The sequence below is a fragment of the Siniperca chuatsi genome, linkage group LG21 (assembly GCF_020085105.1).
Source record: "Siniperca chuatsi isolate FFG_IHB_CAS linkage group LG21, ASM2008510v1, whole genome shotgun sequence".
Lineage (NCBI taxonomy): Eukaryota > Metazoa > Chordata > Actinopteri > Centrarchiformes > Sinipercidae > Siniperca > Siniperca chuatsi.
The window spans coordinates 4,795,995-4,815,302 of record NC_058062.1 but is presented as its reverse complement, the minus strand read 5'-3'; the positions used below and the strand labels follow the sequence as shown (position 1 = coordinate 4,815,302).

The following is a 19,308-nucleotide window of genomic DNA, read 5'->3' as shown; positions in this document are numbered from 1 at the left end:
TTTTTTTTTCAAACACATGAAATACACATGAAACACACATTTGAATTACACCAAATTTTAATCATTTATACTCATCATCATACAAGATGAGAAACAAAACAAAATGAGCAATAACAAATGTTATATCAAATGTTTGAAATGTTGTGAACGTTGAAGAACGTATCACCAGAGAAGCAAGAGCACACAGATGCTCTCTGAGACCTACTGAGGTGCCTTTGGTTAAAGACTATTATGAGCAGCTTTTTCTGACTGTGGATAATAGAAACAGCAAAGATTAAAGAGAAAAAGACAAGTGATCAAAACATGCAACACAGACAGAATGGTTGATCCAAACTATATGTAAAATATGAGGCATCTAAAAAGGCTGGACGGCGCTTTTATACTGAAATGTTGAGTTTAGAGCTTACATTATCAGATAATTTTTCTTCCATCAAATACACTTTTCATATCTTTAATTTCACTTTACACTTGTGTGGATCTTTTAAAGACCCTTTTGAAGTCAAATATCTCAAGTAAAATAAGGAGAATGCATCAGTTTTGTAGCTAGGATACCGTGGCTGATGTTGTATGTGTTAAAGCAGCAATCAAACTGAAACCTTTTTAATTCTAAGATCCCAAAATGTTGTTAGTGTGTTCTATAATGTACAGCCTGCAAACCATTTGTTTTCCATGTACTTTCAAATAGCATATGCATAACCCAACACCTAATAGTAAAACAACTTTAAAATTTAAAACATCACCAGCATAACTATGAATATAAAAGAAAAAATTGGAGACAGTTATTATCAGCATTCAGTATTTACAGAGACCTTTTCTGTTTTTTTCCAAAACAACCCCTGGTGTCATCTACTTTGTTGCTCCTCAGTCTTTCACCAACTAAATCACCCTCCCCTCCTTTCTCTCAAACACCAGTCCCCTTCATAAAGCCACTACACGTAGTTTTTATTAGGTGCAGAGGCGCTGTTGCTGTAGTACTTGGCGGTTCCACCGGAGCTGCCAGATTTGGGCCTGCTGAAGCAGCAGAGCAGACCTCCAGCCAGAAAGAGCAGCACACCGGCCCCCCAACCCACAAAGATACACGCTCCCAGCTCCTTCTTCTGGGAAGAAGGTATCAGGGGGTTGTTGAAGTCTTGCACAACATTGTGAGCGGACCAGCTGACAGGAATGATCACCAAGAGGCCAGCCAGCAGCAGGCCTATCCCGGCCACCAGGCTGATCTTGGGCTTGGCGCCTTCGTTCTCCACACAGGTGGTGAAGTCGGCCCCGCAGAACAGGATGAGGAGGCTGAGGCTGCTGAGCATGCAGCTGATGATGGTCATGGCGCGGGCGGCCTGCAGGTCAGAGGCCAGCTCCAGCAGCGACTCGTAGTTCTTGCACTGCTGCTGGCCGGTACTCTGCACCACACAGGTCATCCACAGACCATCCTGAGCGCTCTACACACACAGACAGAAAGAGAGAGGTTCAGTCATTTCAAACACAATCACGTCCAGTACATGTACTTAACTATATACTTCTTCTCCACTACAATTCAAAGGAAAATATTTAACTTTTTACTTTACATCAGATTTTTCATTCAAAACATATCTTGATCTCATAAAATATGATGCACTCTCATAGCTAAGGCCCTTAAAACTTGAATCTTCTGTATTACATTAAATATTCATGACTTAATAAACAAACAAAGTTAAAGTAAAAAACAAAACATCTTTAGGTATTATTAGAGTGTCAGACACTCAAAAACTCAGCTAATCTGCTTCATGGTTTTAGAGTGTGGTTTTATCAGATATGATTGACATCAGATTTTGATTCATATGTGGCAAGATCCTGAGTGGTGCACAGAAGTATGTGAAGACACCTTTTTCTAAATGAGCCCCGCCCACTTCAAACCAGTGAGAAAAGCAAAGACAAAAACAGAAATACAGAAATCTGTCATGTGCAACAACATTAACCACAACATTTTTTTGTCCATGTAGCATCCCATCACTCATAGTAAGAAACTGGTTTTCAGGGCCTTTAAACTACCCAGCAGTATATAAACTAGTTTAAATAAGCTCCACCTCGACCAGCTACAACATTAAAATACTTACTTACACAATACTGGATCAGTAATGATAATGTAATGACATAGATAATAGTATAGCACTCACACAGGCATTGTGAGTACTTTTTGATACTTTTCGAACATTTTGCTATTAATACTTTTACTTAAGTGACTTTTTATTTTATTTTGTTATTGTAGTATTTGCTACTTTTACTTGAGTACTTCAATAATAATAGTCTTCTTTTATTAAGTCTTTATGTAGTAATAATAATAATGAATTCAGTGTGGTTACTCTTATGTGACTGGAAACCGTAAAGAAATCTCATGAACATATTGTAGTTAATTGTGGTTAAAAGAAAAAACAATTGGCTGAACTGTACACCCCAAAGCTGATTATTAAGCATTAAGGTCAAATCTGTAATTTTATGGCCAAATAACTTAAAGGTATATTTGCAAATATAATATAATGATGAAAAATAAACATTTTGTTTGTTGGTTAACTGATGAAAGTATCAGTAGGCCTTTTTTGCTGCAGTGTTTACAAACATTACTAATAAGCAATCCTCTAACAGTATCAGAAATCAGCTTTAGTTGTGTAGTATTAGTCCCTGTATTAATAGACCTGTCTATCATTTTGGGAGTGACATGTTTCAATCCTGTGTTCAACATTTTAATTATGGGGTTATAGAAACTGTACTTTCAGGAAAGTATAAAGTTTAGTTAATACCACTTCCATGATACGTGCTATCAGTGTATGGCAGAAGAATCCACTGTATGTTGGGCTTTAAATGTTAAACATCTCTGCCATACCAACAAACCTTCTTCTTATTCATAACCTTTCATAAAAAGTTTTTCATTACCTGTGCTGTCACAATGTTGGATCCTGTGAAGGAGGACACTTTCCAGCGTGGCACAGCGCAGCATATGATGGCCCCGACCAGTCCAAAGACCCCGAGGGCCACACAAACAATCTGAACTCCAGCAGATCCCATTCTGGTAACGGACAAAAAGGAGAGAAAAATCAGAAAAATTATTTTTTATCCCCAGCCATCTGAGGAGGGGAGATGCCTTTTTTAAATTGGCTCTCCCAAAATCTAAGATTTTTCCTTTTTTTTCCACTTACATGCTAAACATTTCGTTTGTTTATTTTTGTAAATTCTACTTTAAATTCCTAGTACTGCTACTTTAGTAAAACTCATCCTGTTTCCCTCCTTTGGTTAGAGAGGAGGAGTTGTTGAATGTGTTCCACTGATTCAAGATTTATCTGTTGTTGTTGCGGTGTTACTGTTGATCTGTGGGTTTTTTGTGATCACCTAGCTGAACACACACTCAGACAAACACCCATTCCCTCTGACAGGCATTCACAGGATTATGTATCTTAGGGCTATGTTAAAAAAACAAATTCAGGTCCTGACAGGCCCTGGCCTCCTGGAACTCCACCCAGGACTGGCTGAACCACTCCCTCACATCTTCTTATTTTGAAAATCTGCCTTACTTATTTATTTTAGGGTCACTGTATGATTGACCTTCATACAGACAAAAATTCAAATTCGAGTCAAAAAGTTGGAAGGAAAACGGACCCACACCCGGCAGGTTAATTATGAAGAATGATGCAAATTCTTTGCATGAAAAGTGATGCAGTTTAAGGAAGTTCTTTTGATCACAAGACAGAGGATTTTCATAATTCATTATAAATATTACATGAAATGTTTTAATTGTTTAATTGCTATTGAATTCAAGTACTATAAATTTCAAACTAGATAAATGAAACACATGCCCATATTCTCTCTAGACATGTTTATTTTTTATACAATTTATGTGTTACAGACACGTGAATAATCTTCAATTCATGCGAGGAACCCCTTCCCTTTGTTCTTCATCCATACAGACAATTCAGATGATCCTTTACCATCTGAAAGCACATTTTGTTGCATTTTTTGTAAATGCAAATTAAGAAATTATATTATACCCACAGATGACGATTAAACCTAATTTCCTACATCATAAATCTAGTGAAATAACAAAGGAGAGCCAATAACCCAGTCAGGGTTGGACAGTGTAACTTGGATTTAGACCAGGACAAAAATATCTTACTTTAAGCATATGTGACCCGCTCCAGATCACAAACTTTCAGAGCAGAACACTGAAAACTAATCTGATGTGGGTCACTGGATATAAAATCAGATGGTTTTTTTTCTGTTCAGTTTTTCCTCGGAATTACTGATAATAAATAGCCACACATAAGCCTATTTTTTTTTAAATTGAGTGACGCATGTGAAGTCTTATCAAACATCCCTTTAAACAGAGATCACAGACACAAAAAACATTTCTGAAAAAATCACAAACATGCTGCTGAGGCTTTCATGCCTTTTTTTCTTTTCCTCTCTCACAGCTGCTTATTTGCACTTTTCATGATTTTTGCTGGTGCCCATAATAAGGTATTCAACTAATCCTCAACCAATCCTTTCATCTCTGTCATTTCAAGCTTTTGCAGAATCATATCTCTTTTCAAAAGCTCAGGGTGTCCATCTGAATAAAAAGTGGATAAAAAAAATTATGCCTACCTTGTCTTCTGTGTCCTCTGAAGTTGATTGAAAATTGAAAAATTAAGCAAGGTGTTTCTTGAGGTTCTTCCTTTCTTCCTGTCTGTGCGTTGTTTTGAAATGCTGTTTTGTGATGTACAAGTGTTGTGCAGAAACTGTGTGATAAGATGGGGTATTTGTAGAGGAATGTGAGGTGTAGGGTGGGGTTGAGCTCAAACTGGGAAGTACACAGGAGTGAACCAGACTGGACTTGTCCTTTACATATATTCCCTCTCTTTTTCCACCTTAGACCTGATGTGGAGCCCAGAGGAGTTCTTACTTACCACACCTCTGTGGATAACCTCAAAGTTTCCATGAAAGAAAAGTTGGCATCTGTTAGCATCAGTGGTCTTTGGTCAAAATTGATCAAAAAACACACACAGATGTTGTTGTGATTGCTGTGATGATGCTGAGTGAATAATTTCAGTTGCCAGAACAAAGAAAATGGAGGTATCTGGAACATGATCACGATTTTTTTCCCCCTGGCTTCCATACCTGCACAACCCACACACACACACACACCAACCTCTGTCGAAACTGTGATGACGACATGGAGACTGATTTAGGAAACTGAGACATATTGGGTTTAGGATTTTGCGTAAGATTAAAAGTAGGCTTTCATGGATCACGGGGAGGGAAGAAAATGAGGAAATTAAATGTTGTGAAACATGTGTACCTGCCATTAACACATTCACAAACATGCAGACAGAGTGACACACTCACACACGCATAGTTTTGGTTTCCATAGTATGCTGACAATTTTAGATTTTAGTTTCGAAGAGGGTTCAGTGATGGTCCTATGTTCAGGGCATCACAAACTCACACATATAATTCAAATTTTACATGGATATTAACCACATTTTAACAGAGGCTGTACATCAACTAATATGTAATAATTAATTGTAATTCAATAAGAATAATTCCATATTCTCAGCAACAATGAGGAGCTAAACCTGCTACTGTTTTGTAGTTTTACTCTACAAAGTACATCGCGTATTTTGAATTTGTTCAGTGTCCAGTGATCTTAATCTGTAAAAGTATTTTTTACTGCAACTAAAGCTTCCAAATAAATGTAGTAGAATAGAAAGTATAATATTTCCCTCTAGTATAAAGTAGCATGAAAGTGGCGAAATGGAAATACTCAAGTAAAGTACAAGTACCTCATATTGTACAGTACTTGAATAAATGTACCTGGTTACATTCCATCACTGTAAACTGGGCTCTTTCTGGTCTATTTCTACATGTCAAAACACCTGGACGATCAGAAAAAACAAATGTAAGACAGGTCATTGCTTTGTAGTTTTCTGTAATATTTGTTGAATGACTAGCAGATACAGTAACATGACCAGAAAGAATTTAATTTAAAAAGTTTTTTTTATTTTTTTATTGAGCATTATCAATCTCACAGAAGCTTTGGTGGGTCCATCAACACAAACTCAAATGACACCGTTCAAACCTACAAAACTTTATTTTAGTCAAGATCCTAAAGTTTCTAGTGACACCAGCTCTATGTGGTACTGAACTACAAAGAAATGTGTTTAAAATTATGCACATGATAAGCAAGTTTTTCATTGGTTCCATCAGGAACTATGGCCTATTATAGATTTAAGTAAGCCCATTTAGATTCTCAATAAAAATGAAAACTATGATCCTCCCAAAGGTGTTTATTACAGAGCTTTTGTGACAGATTTCCATTATCCTGAACAGGTGTCTGTGGCCAGCTTCCTGTGAAAAGGTCAGTAGATGGTGTTTTTAGGTTTAACACTGCAACTCCATTTGTAAACACTCGGTGGCGCACTTTGAGTTATAATTTAAATCTCCATTGATGCCGCTGTAAACGGCTGGGGGAGGAGCTTACGTGTAAGACGGACCCTGAATGCGTCCAATCAAATATGACAATTCGAGTTCTAAATTCCAGGATGGACCAATCATCTTCTAAGAAACGCGTGAAGAACTCGGTTTGATTCAGCCTCCTACGTTACCGTAGACATTTCGGTAGAAACGGCCCTCTTTTTAAAGTTCCTGGGGGAAGAGTGAAGGGACCCAGACAAGCCAAGAGAAACGGGCCAAGATTGAGCACAGAGGATAAATATTTACACATTTTCATCATAGGAAGACTGTCGTAAAACCGAAGACAAGGTTCGGGGATATTGTATACGTTATATTACATAGCTAACGTTAGCCGTTCAGTTTTGCTGCTGCTAGTTTATACGTGTAGCCTTCAGTACTTGGCTAGTAGCTAGTACATAGCTTAGTTAGCTTGGTTAGCTCAAGCTCGCGTAAGATCATTCATTGTTTCAGTCCGCTAACAGTGCTCAATTAGCTAGTGCGAGGCACTCGTTAGCTAACCGATGTTAAAACGTATATTATGAGTAACTGTTGGTGTCCGTCTGTGTTTCTTTCTGTTCTTGAAATATAAGGTGCAACACGGAAAACCAAGGTCTTTACTGCCCGAGAACGCCAGAAAATAAAGAAAATGGCGGAGCCAGACAAATTAAACATCGACTCTATAATTCAGCGTCTCTTGGAAGGTGAGGAGGACCAAACCTACTGTGCAGCAATGTACTAAATTTACATTATGGGATATCTTGATGGTAGTGAAATATGTATTTTTTTTTACTAGGTAAGTCGGCTAAAGTTAAAGGTAGTCACGTTATGTTGTAGTAGCCTACTTAAGATTGGTGTGCTCTAAGACTCCATGGTTGGATTTGGATGAACGGTTGTAGCCCAATCAACCCTGCTCATTACGGATTGTTTAGCTAAATTAACGTTTTCTGAATGGAGAACATTTTTTTTTATCATAGCCATCGATATCTGTTTTCATTAGAGATAACACTGTTACGGCATTGACTGCAAATCAAGGGTAAATAGGTGAAGTTGCACGAAAATGGAGAAACATCACACATATTCTACGCAAATTACTGGCTTAGGGTTTATGGGTTTTGATTAATGCATTTACTTTCCCCATCGAGGAGGTGATGCTGGTCTGAGATTTCTTACTTGTATTTCAGAATATGAGAAATGCCCAGTCTGAATAATTACTGTTATTAGTTGGAGGATTTGAGAGTGGCTATTTGCAATATGTCAGTGAGAAATTATTACTATGACTTGTAGATGTTTACATTCATTGACACTGTAAGAACAGATTTGTAGTCATTGTTTTTTTGTTTTGTTTTTCCAACCCCATTTGTTGCCATTTCCCACCAGAGTTTCTCAGTTACATGGGTGGACTGTCTTGTTGTGTTTACTGTTTCGCAGTCGAGGATCTGATTACAATTCGCAGCCACAACCTTCCCCAGAGTGACTTGTTAATGAAGTGTACAAACAAAGGTGCTTCGATTGGCATGTGCTCACTGTAAAACTGTTTGAAACTGTTGGTTGGCCATCTCTGCTACTCTACTGCTGTTTTTTAAGCAAGATATGAACTGCTTACATTTTTTTTGTCCTACACAGCATTGGGTGTATCTTATGTGAAAAATAACATTTCCATAAGTGCATATATTACAGTAGTTCTAAATGTAAGTTTTATGTTGTGACTGGGAAACATCTTGTGCAATGTTTTAGCAAAATATACACTTAAGACATGAGACATTTTTTAGGCAGTTTTACATGTGAACACTGAAAGCCCACTGTATACAATGTGTGGAGATAGATTTGTTATGGCTGGAGATGTGTGTATGAGGCAAAACAGGGCTTTTTTTTAATCTTCACATCTATATGATGGTTGTGTAACCGGAGCCTTGAGGACATTCAACAGAAGCATAAATCTCTTCACACCCAAGTGTACAGTTCATCTAAAGACCACAAGAAATAAGGTTGTGATCGATGTAGTCCCTTGTGAGGGAAGTGCGCTGGGTTCTGAAATTATGCTGGCTTCTTTGTGTGACTGTTTCACAGCAGCAGCATCACGTACGTTGGTTAGGGGTCTTTGGCATTTTTTATGAATCACAACTTGTAGAGTCCACGTCACAGTATCAGAAGATATTTTGGCCAGTAAATGAGGAACATTGGGTACAGAGAATTTTCCCAGGCCTAACGCTATTAATATATTTGACCTTAGCTCTCTGTTTATTAACCTTCTTAAATATAGGCACTGCACGATCGGCCTAAATTGAGCTGGTGAACTTGATTGGGATTATTCATAAATATGCCTGTGCAGTCATAGTGCCTCCTGGGAGTTTGACTTTGACTGTGGACTCTGATGGCTGCTGGAGTGTTTTTTACATGGGTTGTTATACTTGGGCTGTGATAAGGTCTGCCAAATCCAGGAGAAGACAATCAAGCCTGACAGTGCCAGTATTTATATCCTCTTATGTAACTCACTTGACCTTTTTTTTTTTTTTTTTTTTTTTTTTTTTTTAAATTGCTGAGAGTAACAACTCTCCAGTTAATATTACTATTGTGTTGATCTGCTTCGTTCAAGATTACAGTAGACTCAAGAATACTTACCCTACTGCAGGTGCTGCATCAAAAGATTGATAAATTATATCCCACACCAGCTCAGCCTCCTATGTGGACAACAAGGTAACCCTCCTGCTTGCTGACTGTTTTGAGACCAAACCAATTAAATGTGTTTGGATAATGAGCGGTTTCTATTGGATTACTTTCGTAGATCTAGAGCAAAGTGAACTCTGGGAGTGTGTGTGTTGCTAATAGCATGTATGGAGAGCGTGACATCACCCCGCACTGAATCAGGACCAAACCAACTGTTGATTCCAGCACTCCCAACACCGCAACAGCTTTTCTGTTGTGCTGGTCCAGCTCTTTGTTTTCTGCCTCCTGATCAGCGTAGTGGAAAGCCTTTTGTCTGTACCCCTCATAAGCTCACTATTGCCCACTGGCTATGTGGCTAACTTTGGAGTAATCTCTGTCAGGGTTTAGCCTTCTGTAATCCAGGTTTAAAGTGACAAGCAGCACTGCAGTATTTATACCTACTTTTCATTGTTTAGGACTTTGCTTTTAGTTGCCACTGCAGAATAGAGCCATTATTTTACATCCATTTGTTGATTTCTACTCTAACCCTCCCTCTCCAAGTGCTTTGCAAGCACTATTAAAAGTGGATTTGTTTTACTGAGAGATGGTCTGTAATTCTGTCAGGTGCTCTGCGTTAACAACAATTCACAAGGAGTGAAGGGTATCTGTGATTTCCTCAAGTTATGGTTCGTTGCTTGGACAAAAACTTGATCTGTGTCTCTCTTTTCATATCTATACAAGCAAATGTTAGTTTGACAATTATCAGCAATTACTTTTCTTGCAGTGGTAATGATCCAGTTTACCAAAAATTCCCATATAAGAGTTATCCTGCAGCTATTTGTGAACTTTTGATTGTTTACATTTAATTGAATCCTCCTTTGTCTCAATGATGTGGTGTCATTAATTGTATAATAATTGTAATAAATTAAATCATGATTTTAGAAACCACACATTAATTTGATCACTTGTGATATTGGTGTTTTGTGTTTTAAGTACCTGCCCTGGTACATGGAATCAAGAGGTCTGTCTGTGTCCACATGGAAACTGCTTTACCAATCACCAAAAACTGTCTGATCAGTCACAAATGTTTCTTTTGTGTACGCTGGGATTTATGGCTCTCTGCTACACAATTGTCATCTCAGACAAAAGCATTTTCTTCACAAAGGCAACCTACAAGTGTAATGAAACAGCATTGTGTACCTAGAGATTGAATCCTTATTTGTTTGAATGCTGCCATGGTGGCATTAGTATAGCCATTTCATTTAAACTTTGGTATATGAGGTCAAATAGATTTTTTTTGTGAAGGAAGTAGGGTACATTTGAAACAGGTTTTAGTTCATTGCTTAATAGCTACAATGTGAAAGTGGTGGTAGTTTTCTTACAATGTTCAACTGGAATATCTTGTTTATTGGATGGATAACCGGCATGAATAATTCTGATCTCAGTATTGACCAAGCAACTATACTTTCACATATAATTGTGTAGCTTTGCTGCTGAATTTGCTTCTAGTTTTGCCAGTAGTAGGAAGTACAATTACAGACTTAATGTTGTAAAACAAATCTAGTTTGAATAGAGCTGTCGTTCTTATTCTTGTTCTTATTATTCACCCTTGATCTGTGTCGCTTTGTTTCATTCGTCTGTTAACCAGGGAACACCTGACAACTGTTTAATCAATTCCATAAACATATTAGAGAGAGCTCTGTTCACACCCAGGTTGAAAATAATTGTCAGACGTTTGGAGGCGGTTCTGTTACGTACATTACCTATTCAGTAGCCTGTGACAGAATTTGTTGGGTGGGAATGCAACTCCTCATTAGGAGGCTTGTACAGTTTGTGTTGTGCTCTACTTTGGCATCAAGCAGTACATGTAGTAATGGGGGTGTGATTGATTCTGTCAGTTATACAAACAAACCAGATTCCAAACTCCGTCAGTGGCAGTCTCGCCTAAGGCTGCAGTACACACTTAGTCGCTGAGATATAGTCGCATGGCGTCACGTCCACACCCTACGGTTGGCATGTCAATGTATAAATATTTTGATCTGAATTATGAGCAGTACCACTACCAGCTCCTGCCTTCTCTAGCATTTGAGCCATGATGACATGTATTGTTGTGATGTGTCATTTTAAAACAATTAATCTGTCAGGAAAATAAATTGGGTTCCTTGTTTATATCTTTATCATGATTTGCGTTTGGCTCCATCAGTGTGTGATATGTGTGAAAAAGCATGACAAGAAGAGACTTGACAGACCTGCTTAATTCTCCAGGGAGCATCAGTGAATGCAGCCAAATGACAGGAACAGAATATTACCTTCATTATTACAGGATAAATACAGTTTGTATTGCGTGCCATTCTTAACTTAATTTCTTAACAGTGCACACTAAGTGTCATAATGTCTTTGCTGCAGCTTCATCAGCTAGTGGGGAAGTGGGTTTCATGTCTTTCTCCTAGCTTGGGTTTGAACTGCCACGTAAAGAGAAAGACGTGCTTTTGAGGCTGACAACGTCAGGCAAGTTTCCACTGATCAGGTTTTCTCAAATGCTGCATCTCTGTGCATACTGCATAGGCTCATCTTGTTGTGTTGGAGTTTGATAAACATTAAGTATAGCTTGTATTAGTAACTTATGATTTCCAATATTTAGAGTATAATATTACGTTTAAATGATGTGGTTACCTGCTGAAGTGGCTGTTAGACTGGACTGCTAACAGAATTTGCCAGCATTTGGCTGGTGGGAGGTGTTAACTTCCCAGTCTGGTGGACTGGCTTAAAATCAAAATGATCACGTTTCATTGCTTTGCCTTATGTTCTCCTTCATTCAGTCTTTATTACAGCTCTGAGCATAGATGTGTCCTTGTGGTGTTATTGTATCTCCCATAAAACATCCTTTATCTCCCTTTTTTCAGTCAAGGGCTCTCGGCCAGGGAAGAATGTCCAGCTGACAGAGGGTGAGATCCGTGGCCTTTGCCTAAAGTCCCGTGAAATCTTCCTGAGCCAGCCAATACTGCTTGAACTAGAAGCTCCCCTCAAAATCTGTGGTAAGTTTGAATGTAGTAGTCAGTTTCAATAATGTATCAAGACCAAGTTTGAAATGTCATAAAGTCTAAGAGGTTTGACTGTAGACTGACTCTGATGCAAGAGAAGATAATTTCCTGGGGTTTTGTTCATGATTTACTAGACAGTTTGCTCATCTGTATTTGCCAGTTGTATCATTTGATGTGTGGACTGCATGCAAAAGCAGCTACACGCAGTAGTAGTGAAAGTATGGTGTTTAAATTGTATTCCTCTGCTGCCCTCTGCAGGTGATGTGCATGGTCAGTACTATGATCTCCTCCGGCTGTTTGAATATGGAGGCTTCCCCCCAGAAAGCAACTATCTGTTCCTGGGTGACTATGTAGACAGAGGGAAGCAGTCACTGGAGACTATCTGCCTGCTTCTAGCCTACAAGATCAAATATCCAGAGAACTTTTTCCTGCTGCGTGGAAACCATGAATGCGCCTCTATTAATCGTATCTACGGCTTTTATGACGAGTGTAAGTGCATGAGTATTTTTGTTAACAGGAAGAATGTAAAAACAATTCTCTTGACTGCTGTTCTCATCTCACCTCTTTTGTTGGTAGGTAAGCGACGGTATAATATTAAGCTGTGGAAGACCTTCACAGACTGCTTCAACTGTTTACCTGTGGCTGCCATTGTAGATGAGAAAATCTTCTGCTGTCATGGAGGTAGGCCTTGTTAATATAAGATGTTACAGGATACACAATAGATGATAAGAACCAGACTAAGATGGGTGTATGATCTCTCTCCAGGCCTCTCTCCTGATCTTCAGTCTATGGAGCAGATCCGCAGAGTAATGCGACCCACAGATGTGCCTGACCAGGGTTTGTTGTGTGACCTGCTGTGGGCTGATCCAGACAAAGATGTGCTGGGCTGGGGTGAAAACGACCGTGGTGTCTCCTTCACATTTGGGGCAGATGTGGTGGCCAAATTTTTGCACAAACACGACATGGACCTAATATGCAGGGCGCATCAGGTAATGTTTAGCCAGGAGGCCTTGTGTTCCTGCTAACTGAAGCTGTGGGACTTGCATTTGTCCTCTTTAATTGTTTACCAAAGGATTAGTGGTGTACCAGTATTGGGATTTTATTTCAGTACATATTTAAGCTCTTGTACCAAAAAGTTTTTTGTTTTGTTGTTTTTTTTTTAGATTAACTTCACTATAAATAAACAAAACTGCAGGTGATTACTTCAAATATGCTAATATATAATATGCTTTACAATCATCCATGTCAGTATTGTGACATTTAGTGGTACTCAAGATCCAGGACTCCTGTTTAGGCAGGACACGCTGAAAATTTAAACCTGTGTTGCTTTACTCTACTAAGTGGACTAAAACGGTACCAAGCGAGTCATAGGTTGACCAGTTCATTTTCTTGCTTCAGTTTTATTATATGTGGTATTAACGGTCTCATTTCTGTCCTGAGGTGGTAGAAGATGGTTATGAGTTTTTCGCAAAGAGGCAACTCGTGACCTTATTCTCGGCTCCCAACTACTGTGGAGAGTTTGACAACGCTGGTGCCATGATGAGTGTGGATGAGACGCTCATGTGCTCCTTTCAGGTGTGTAATACAGAGCCTGTATTTTCATTTTGTAATGAAACATATTTGTATGCTGCTTGTATTTTGTATACCAGTATCAAACCAAAATTATACAGTATAGATCATTAATGAATTCTAGTGAATGGCTTGCATGTATTGTTCATTTTTTTATGTTTTAAACTTCATCGAGTTTACCTATATTATATTATTAAACCTAAATACTAAAAATCAGATTAATTTATACTGTCAGCCATTACAGAGGTTAGTGTGTATGTCTGTCAAACTAAATGAGAATTTCTTTGTCTCTCTCAGATTCTGAAGCCAGCAGATAAGAAATTGTATCCTTATGGTGGAGGGGGAGGAATGGGCTCTGGGAGACCGGTCACCCCGCCGCGAAATTCAGCCAAGGCCGCCAAGGCCAAGAAATAACACCCGCTGGCTCCCCCTCCCACAACCTGCCACCCTCCTGTCGGCCCAACGCTCTTTTTTTTTTTTTTTTTTTTTTTTTTTTTTTTTTTTTTTCCCCTTCCCTCTACCTCCCAAACTTGTTTCTCCCTCGTCACCAAATGGCAACAAAGCAGACAAGTGTCCAGGGTTCAATCATGTTTTTTCTCTCTAAAACGATTTTTAACAGTTTGTTTGGCTGTTTGCGTGCAATTTTTTTTGTGTATAAAAAAAGTGAGAGTGATGCAGAGAAAATTGCTGTATTCTGTATGTATGTTTTTTTCCTTCCTCCTATGCCCTCTGTTTTGTTTTCCTCTCATCTTGTAGAGATGGGTTCTTGCCCATCCGTGATGTAATTTCAAACCTGGGTGCAGGGGAGGAGAAGGGGGAGAGAGGAAAAAAGGAGCCATAGCTGTTTATGTTAAGGCCCTGCACTGTTTAATGCTAAACACAAGCTTTTGTACATCCTGTTTTAGAGGTCTGTGTGATGGGGGGGTGGGATCAAGTTGCACGGTCAAGCGATATTGGCACATACCGCACACACTGGGTGCACAGGATATATGTGCAGTTGAATCCTCAAATGAAATAGATACGTGATGAGATAATATTTTTTTCTCTTCCCTTCTGAAAACCAATGATTTGAGATTGTGGTCATGAATGTGAAATAGTTTTGCTTCTTTTATTTCTTTCTTTCTTTTTATTTTTTGTAGATACATGAAACCGACATGGTTTGATTTTCTTGTTTTTAGTTCACTTAAAGTTGAAGATGAATAAAAATAACCATGTATTTGAATTATGCCATCATGCTGATCACTTTGTGTTTGCCATTGCTTTGTCATGTCTGTCAGCAACCTTTGCCATGTATAGTGGCTTTGCTTGTCTTTGAGTGTGGTACATTGAATTGACAATACAGCAGCTTGAAGAGTTGTCTATGAATGAGATTTAAAAAAAAAAAAAAATGTAGAAGCTGGAAAGTGTAATTTTGGCCCAGCTTACACTTAGTGTAAACAAAGGGGCATTTCACATGTTGCTTCAGTGTGATTTTTATTTTATTTTTTTAATTTTATTTTTAATTTATTTTTTTGTTGAGTGGAAATTCATGGGCTGCAGAAGAGGACAGCCTGAAGCTGGTTTCAGAAGCAGATGTTGCCTGTTTTTATCACAAAAAAATAATGATTAGGAATCTCTTCAATGCAAAATGTTTATTTTTTCTAATGATTGTTCGATGATTATGAAGTAGAAGTAGTTAAGGAAGTTCAGGAAGAGGAAGTGAATGGCTTTGTCACTGAGCTTCTGTTCAATGCCTCACAACGCTCAATCCTCACACATAATACAATGTCACCATGTGCAGTTGATGTGTTCCACAAGTAGATACAACTATTTACTTTTTAATCTATATTGAGCTAACACAAGACACTCAACACGCCTACTGGGGAGAAAGTGGCTTGAAGGTTTTCCATATTTTGCTGTGATCAAAGGCAAAAACTATTCAAGGGAGATGTTGAATCGTTGCTCTGACCTTTCCAGTTCTAAGTGCTCTAGTCAAAACCACTTCAGTTGACGAGAGCAGTTGTTCAATCATAAAAACAGAGTGGGCTTATTTTAAATCAAAACCCACACCAAATGAGGCTTGCATGTAAGCTAAAACTGGTTACATGAGAATTGAAGACAGTGTTTGGATGTAACTAAGTGATAGATCAGATTTCTGACATGCAGGCAGTTCTTTAAACTTGATGGGGAATCTGAGCACGAAATTATAGTTTTACTGTAAGACACAGATAATATATGTACAGAAAATCCCCCATGAATCTATATTAAAAGTGTTGGGTTTCAACATCAGGCAATCAAAAAGACACTTTTTGCTTGTTTAAACAGGCTTTAAAAAAAAAAAAGTTTGTTATCACTTAATGTCACAAATGGGCCATTTTGCTTTCCTTCTACTGTGCATTAAGTTATTTTTGGCATACAGGGTGTCCCCAGTGAAAGCAGCCCATAGTTCAGCACAGGCTGTTGCATCTGGTGAAAAATATTTCTTTCTACAGTGTCTGAGGGTATCTCTGCCCTTTTCTAATAATCCAAACACACTCTTTCCCCCCATTACATAATTGGTGTGTCTGGTTTTATTTGTCTGCTGTCTGTCCTTATTCTTCAGGCCTCTGTCCAAGTATGAACAAATGTGACTGCAGCTCTCCAGATTGCAAAGTCAGTAAATATTGGTCAACTTGATTGTAGTGCATACTTAAGCAGAGGGTGGGGAAAATGGAATTCAGCCGTCATCCTGCCCCACCTTTCTCCCTCCACTTTCTCAGCAAGAGGTTTTTTAACTCAGTACCTCAGAAAATAAATGTTTTTTAAGCAATCAAATCAATGTAAGTAAGCTTTATTCAGAATCCTACTTGGCTTTCTAACAATTTGCATACAGTGCAACATCAGATATTGTGTCGGAGAGGGCAGGTGAAAAAGAAATGTCATTGGACCTCATTGTGTGCTCTTGTTCAAATCACATCCAGTAAGATGAACTCAGGAAGTGAAATTTAAATCAAAATAAATGGTGTGAGGAAATCATATTTATATTCATATACTAAGAAAAATACATCAATAAATGCCATTATTACAGGATATTCACAAGTCAGATGACTTGCCGTTTCTGTTCACGTTTTAAGGTGGCTAAATTGTTGAGCCCAACCTTGGCATGCTGGTGAGTCCATGGGGGAACAATGTTCAGAGTGATCTGTTGCTTTGAAGGTCATTTCTTTTGATTTGTAAATGATACAGGCCCACCTTTTGTGGATAAAGGTGATATGATGTAGAAAGAGATGTACAGAAATGTATGGTATTAAAGTCTAATAGGATAATAAAAAGTCATTACAAGGCTGGAGAGCTATGATGTTGAGGGGACCTTCTCCAATGGAGAGAGATTGTGTCTTCAACAACAGTTAAGTGGCTCATGTAAGACATAATATAGTGCTGAAACATTATGGAACTTATAGATCTCTGTCTTCTGAATAAATGGTCCAATAAAGGCCACTTTCATTCCCATTTTCATAGCTGTACAAACCTCTGCTTATAACTTTTTTTTTTTAAATTGTTTCTCTATATTTACTGTTATTACCTCTAAGAATCTGGTCTTTAATGACTTTTTTTGTTCATATTGTTTTTACTAACAAATTTAATCCTAGATTCTGCAAGCTTATTGGTGTAGGATTTTTTAATCAATCAGGGATGTTTTGCACCATGCACTGTCGCTGAGTAGATATGAAATTATTAGATTATTACAATTAAGAAAAGGAAACAATAGAAATTAACATTATTTTTATTTGTATTTCATTTGTTTTCAAATCAATCACAAATTGTCTCTGTTACAAGGTAGAAATAAAACATAGAATTTGTATATTTGTGTCTGGTTTTCTTTCCAAATGCTTCTGACTACAATGTAAGAAATATAAATCTAACATTTCACTTCCACATGAAAAGTGAAAGTAGCATCCGCTGCTAGAAAAGTCTCATACAATGGCAAAGGGAGTGTAGTAATGTTTACACGTCAAGTCGGTAGCTTGTGTGGGGTCTTTATCCCTGTGTTTATTTACTTATTTATTTATATAGATGTCACCTGCCTCAGACGGCACACAAACACTTTTCCAAGTCAAAGAGTCTGTCAGTTGACCATGTCCAGTGTGAGCTAGTTTATGAAAAAAAGAAAAACAAATAAACTGACAACACAGTCTTTCTCCATCCGTGCTGCCAGCCGCTTCCTTCCTCTTCTGTTTTAAAAATGGTGCTGGGGTTGTGCAGCATGGTTTGTTTCCATCTATGTGCCTCTGTGTCTTTGCAGTCTTCTTCTTTTCCCTTTTGTTTATCTTGTATAGTTTTCAACAGTTTTCTTAGAAAATGTAAAATAGTTACTCTAAAGTGGACCACAGTGTACTGCTTTAAACTAAAAGTTAGCTGACCCAAAAATTCTCTGAAAATCTATTTAATTTCATGCAGGCCTTTAAAAGCAAAATTCTGAATCTACTTAATGTGTTAATATGACAAAATAATAACGAAAATTACAAATGGAAAAAGGATGAAAAAGATGTTTATAAGCATGTAACAGTGTATATATACTGTAAGTATAGAAATAGACAGGAGATATTTATGAGTTAGTATGTATACTGAAAGAAAGCTATTGAAGTCACTAGTAGCAATAAATGCATAGAAAACATCAAACAGCACTAGTTTCTGATGAAACAACACCAAAACGAAACACCTGATGTACCTGCAACATTCACATCAGGTGGCTGAGTGTTGTCTGTGATGGTCCTGTAGATTTATGACGGTGCAGCCTGACATCCTCTACAGTGAAGTCACCACCTGTCAGCTCGTAAGTCTTCCTGTTGATTGATGAATCAGACCTGTGTATGAGTCTTCACCAGAGAGCAACATCAAATCTTGTGAGTGCAGTGTTCTTTCGAGAGAAAAAACATGAGCTTGGGTGGTGTGAACAGACTAAATGTATGACTCTAGAGTAACAGTGACTGTTTTCTGATTGTCAGAAGAGCCTGGACAATGTGTTCACCAGGGTGAAGGCGTTGAAGGGCGCAACTGTTTACCTTCTGCACTAAGGAGGTGGAGGATAGACTCATTAATAAATGTGTAAAACTGGACCATCATCTGTGATGATAAATTCATTCAGCCACATGAAATACCTCAGCTGAGCCTTTAAAGTGACAGAGCGATGTTTGCTTTTCACTTCAAGTCCTTAGAGTTGATGTCTGTGAAAGCTTAAATGCCTTGATGCCCTTTAAAATATGCAATAGCACTACTCTGGATTGTTTTCCAGTTGGGTGTCTTGATTTCCAAGACATTTCAACACTCAAGAATCGGTTGTGGGCAAAATCCCATTTTTCAACTTCTCTTTTCTTGGCAGCTCTGGATGAAATTTTCCTTGAAGGTTGAGCAATCTGAATAGTTTCACTGTTAAATTATAGAGTATGGATCTATTTTATACAGTCTATGGAATGGATGTAGATCTAGATCTTAAAATAGATTTGCAAAAAGATAGCACAGACTAAAAGAGCAGATTTTGAAATGGTTGACAGGCTCACAGTGGTAATGCAAAACAATGTATCTTAGAGAAATACATAGCTATATACAGTTTATAGCTAATTCTTCAAAAGGAGGTCAGGATTAG

The 19,308-nt window shown here is 38.0% G+C and overlaps 2 protein-coding genes across 2 annotated transcripts; one reads left to right on the top strand and one right to left on the bottom strand.

Annotated features, from left to right (window-relative positions):
• Positions 1–39: 39 nt before the first annotated feature.
• On the bottom strand, positions 40–4,802 carry cldni (claudin i). The gene is made up of 3 exons (XM_044181063.1): positions 4,606–4,802; positions 2,902–3,034; positions 40–1,433 (listed from the first exon to the last, which is right to left on the bottom strand). Exons 2-3 carry the CDS (start codon positions 3,031–3,033, stop codon positions 930–932), a joined length of 636 nt encoding a protein of 211 aa, XP_044036998.1. The 5' UTR covers position 3,034; positions 4,606–4,802; the 3' UTR covers positions 40–929.
• Positions 4,803–6,571: 1,769 nt separating this feature from the next.
• Positions 6,572–17,526, top strand: ppp1caa (protein phosphatase 1, catalytic subunit, alpha isozyme a). The gene is made up of 8 exons (XM_044181060.1): positions 6,572–6,762; positions 7,044–7,154; positions 12,000–12,131; positions 12,396–12,626; positions 12,714–12,818; positions 12,903–13,126; positions 13,578–13,712; positions 14,004–17,526. The coding sequence occupies exons 2-8, from the start codon at positions 7,100–7,102 to the stop codon at positions 14,118–14,120; spliced, it is 999 nt and encodes a 332-aa protein (XP_044036995.1). The 5' UTR covers positions 6,572–6,762; positions 7,044–7,099; the 3' UTR covers positions 14,121–17,526.
• Positions 17,527–19,308: the final 1,782 nt, after the last annotated feature.

Coding starts and splice junctions, on each gene's coding strand:
- ppp1caa (XM_044181060.1), top strand. CDS start 7,100: ATGGCGGAGCCAGACAAATTAAACATCGACTCTATAATTCAGCGTCTC. Junction 12,132..12,395: donor AGCTCCCCTCAAAATCTGTG/GTAAGTTTGAAT, acceptor TGCCCTCTGCAG/GTGATGTGCATGGTCAGTAC. Junction 12,627..12,713: donor CTACGGCTTTTATGACGAGT/GTAAGTGCATGA, acceptor TTTTGTTGGTAG/GTAAGCGACGGTATAATATT.
- cldni (XM_044181063.1), bottom strand. CDS start 3,033: ATGGGATCTGCTGGAGTTCAGATTGTTTGTGTGGCCCTCGGGGTCTTT. Junction 1,434..2,901: donor CCAACATTGTGACAGCACAG/GTAATGAAAAAC, acceptor CTGTGTGTGTAG/AGCGCTCAGGATGGTCTGTG.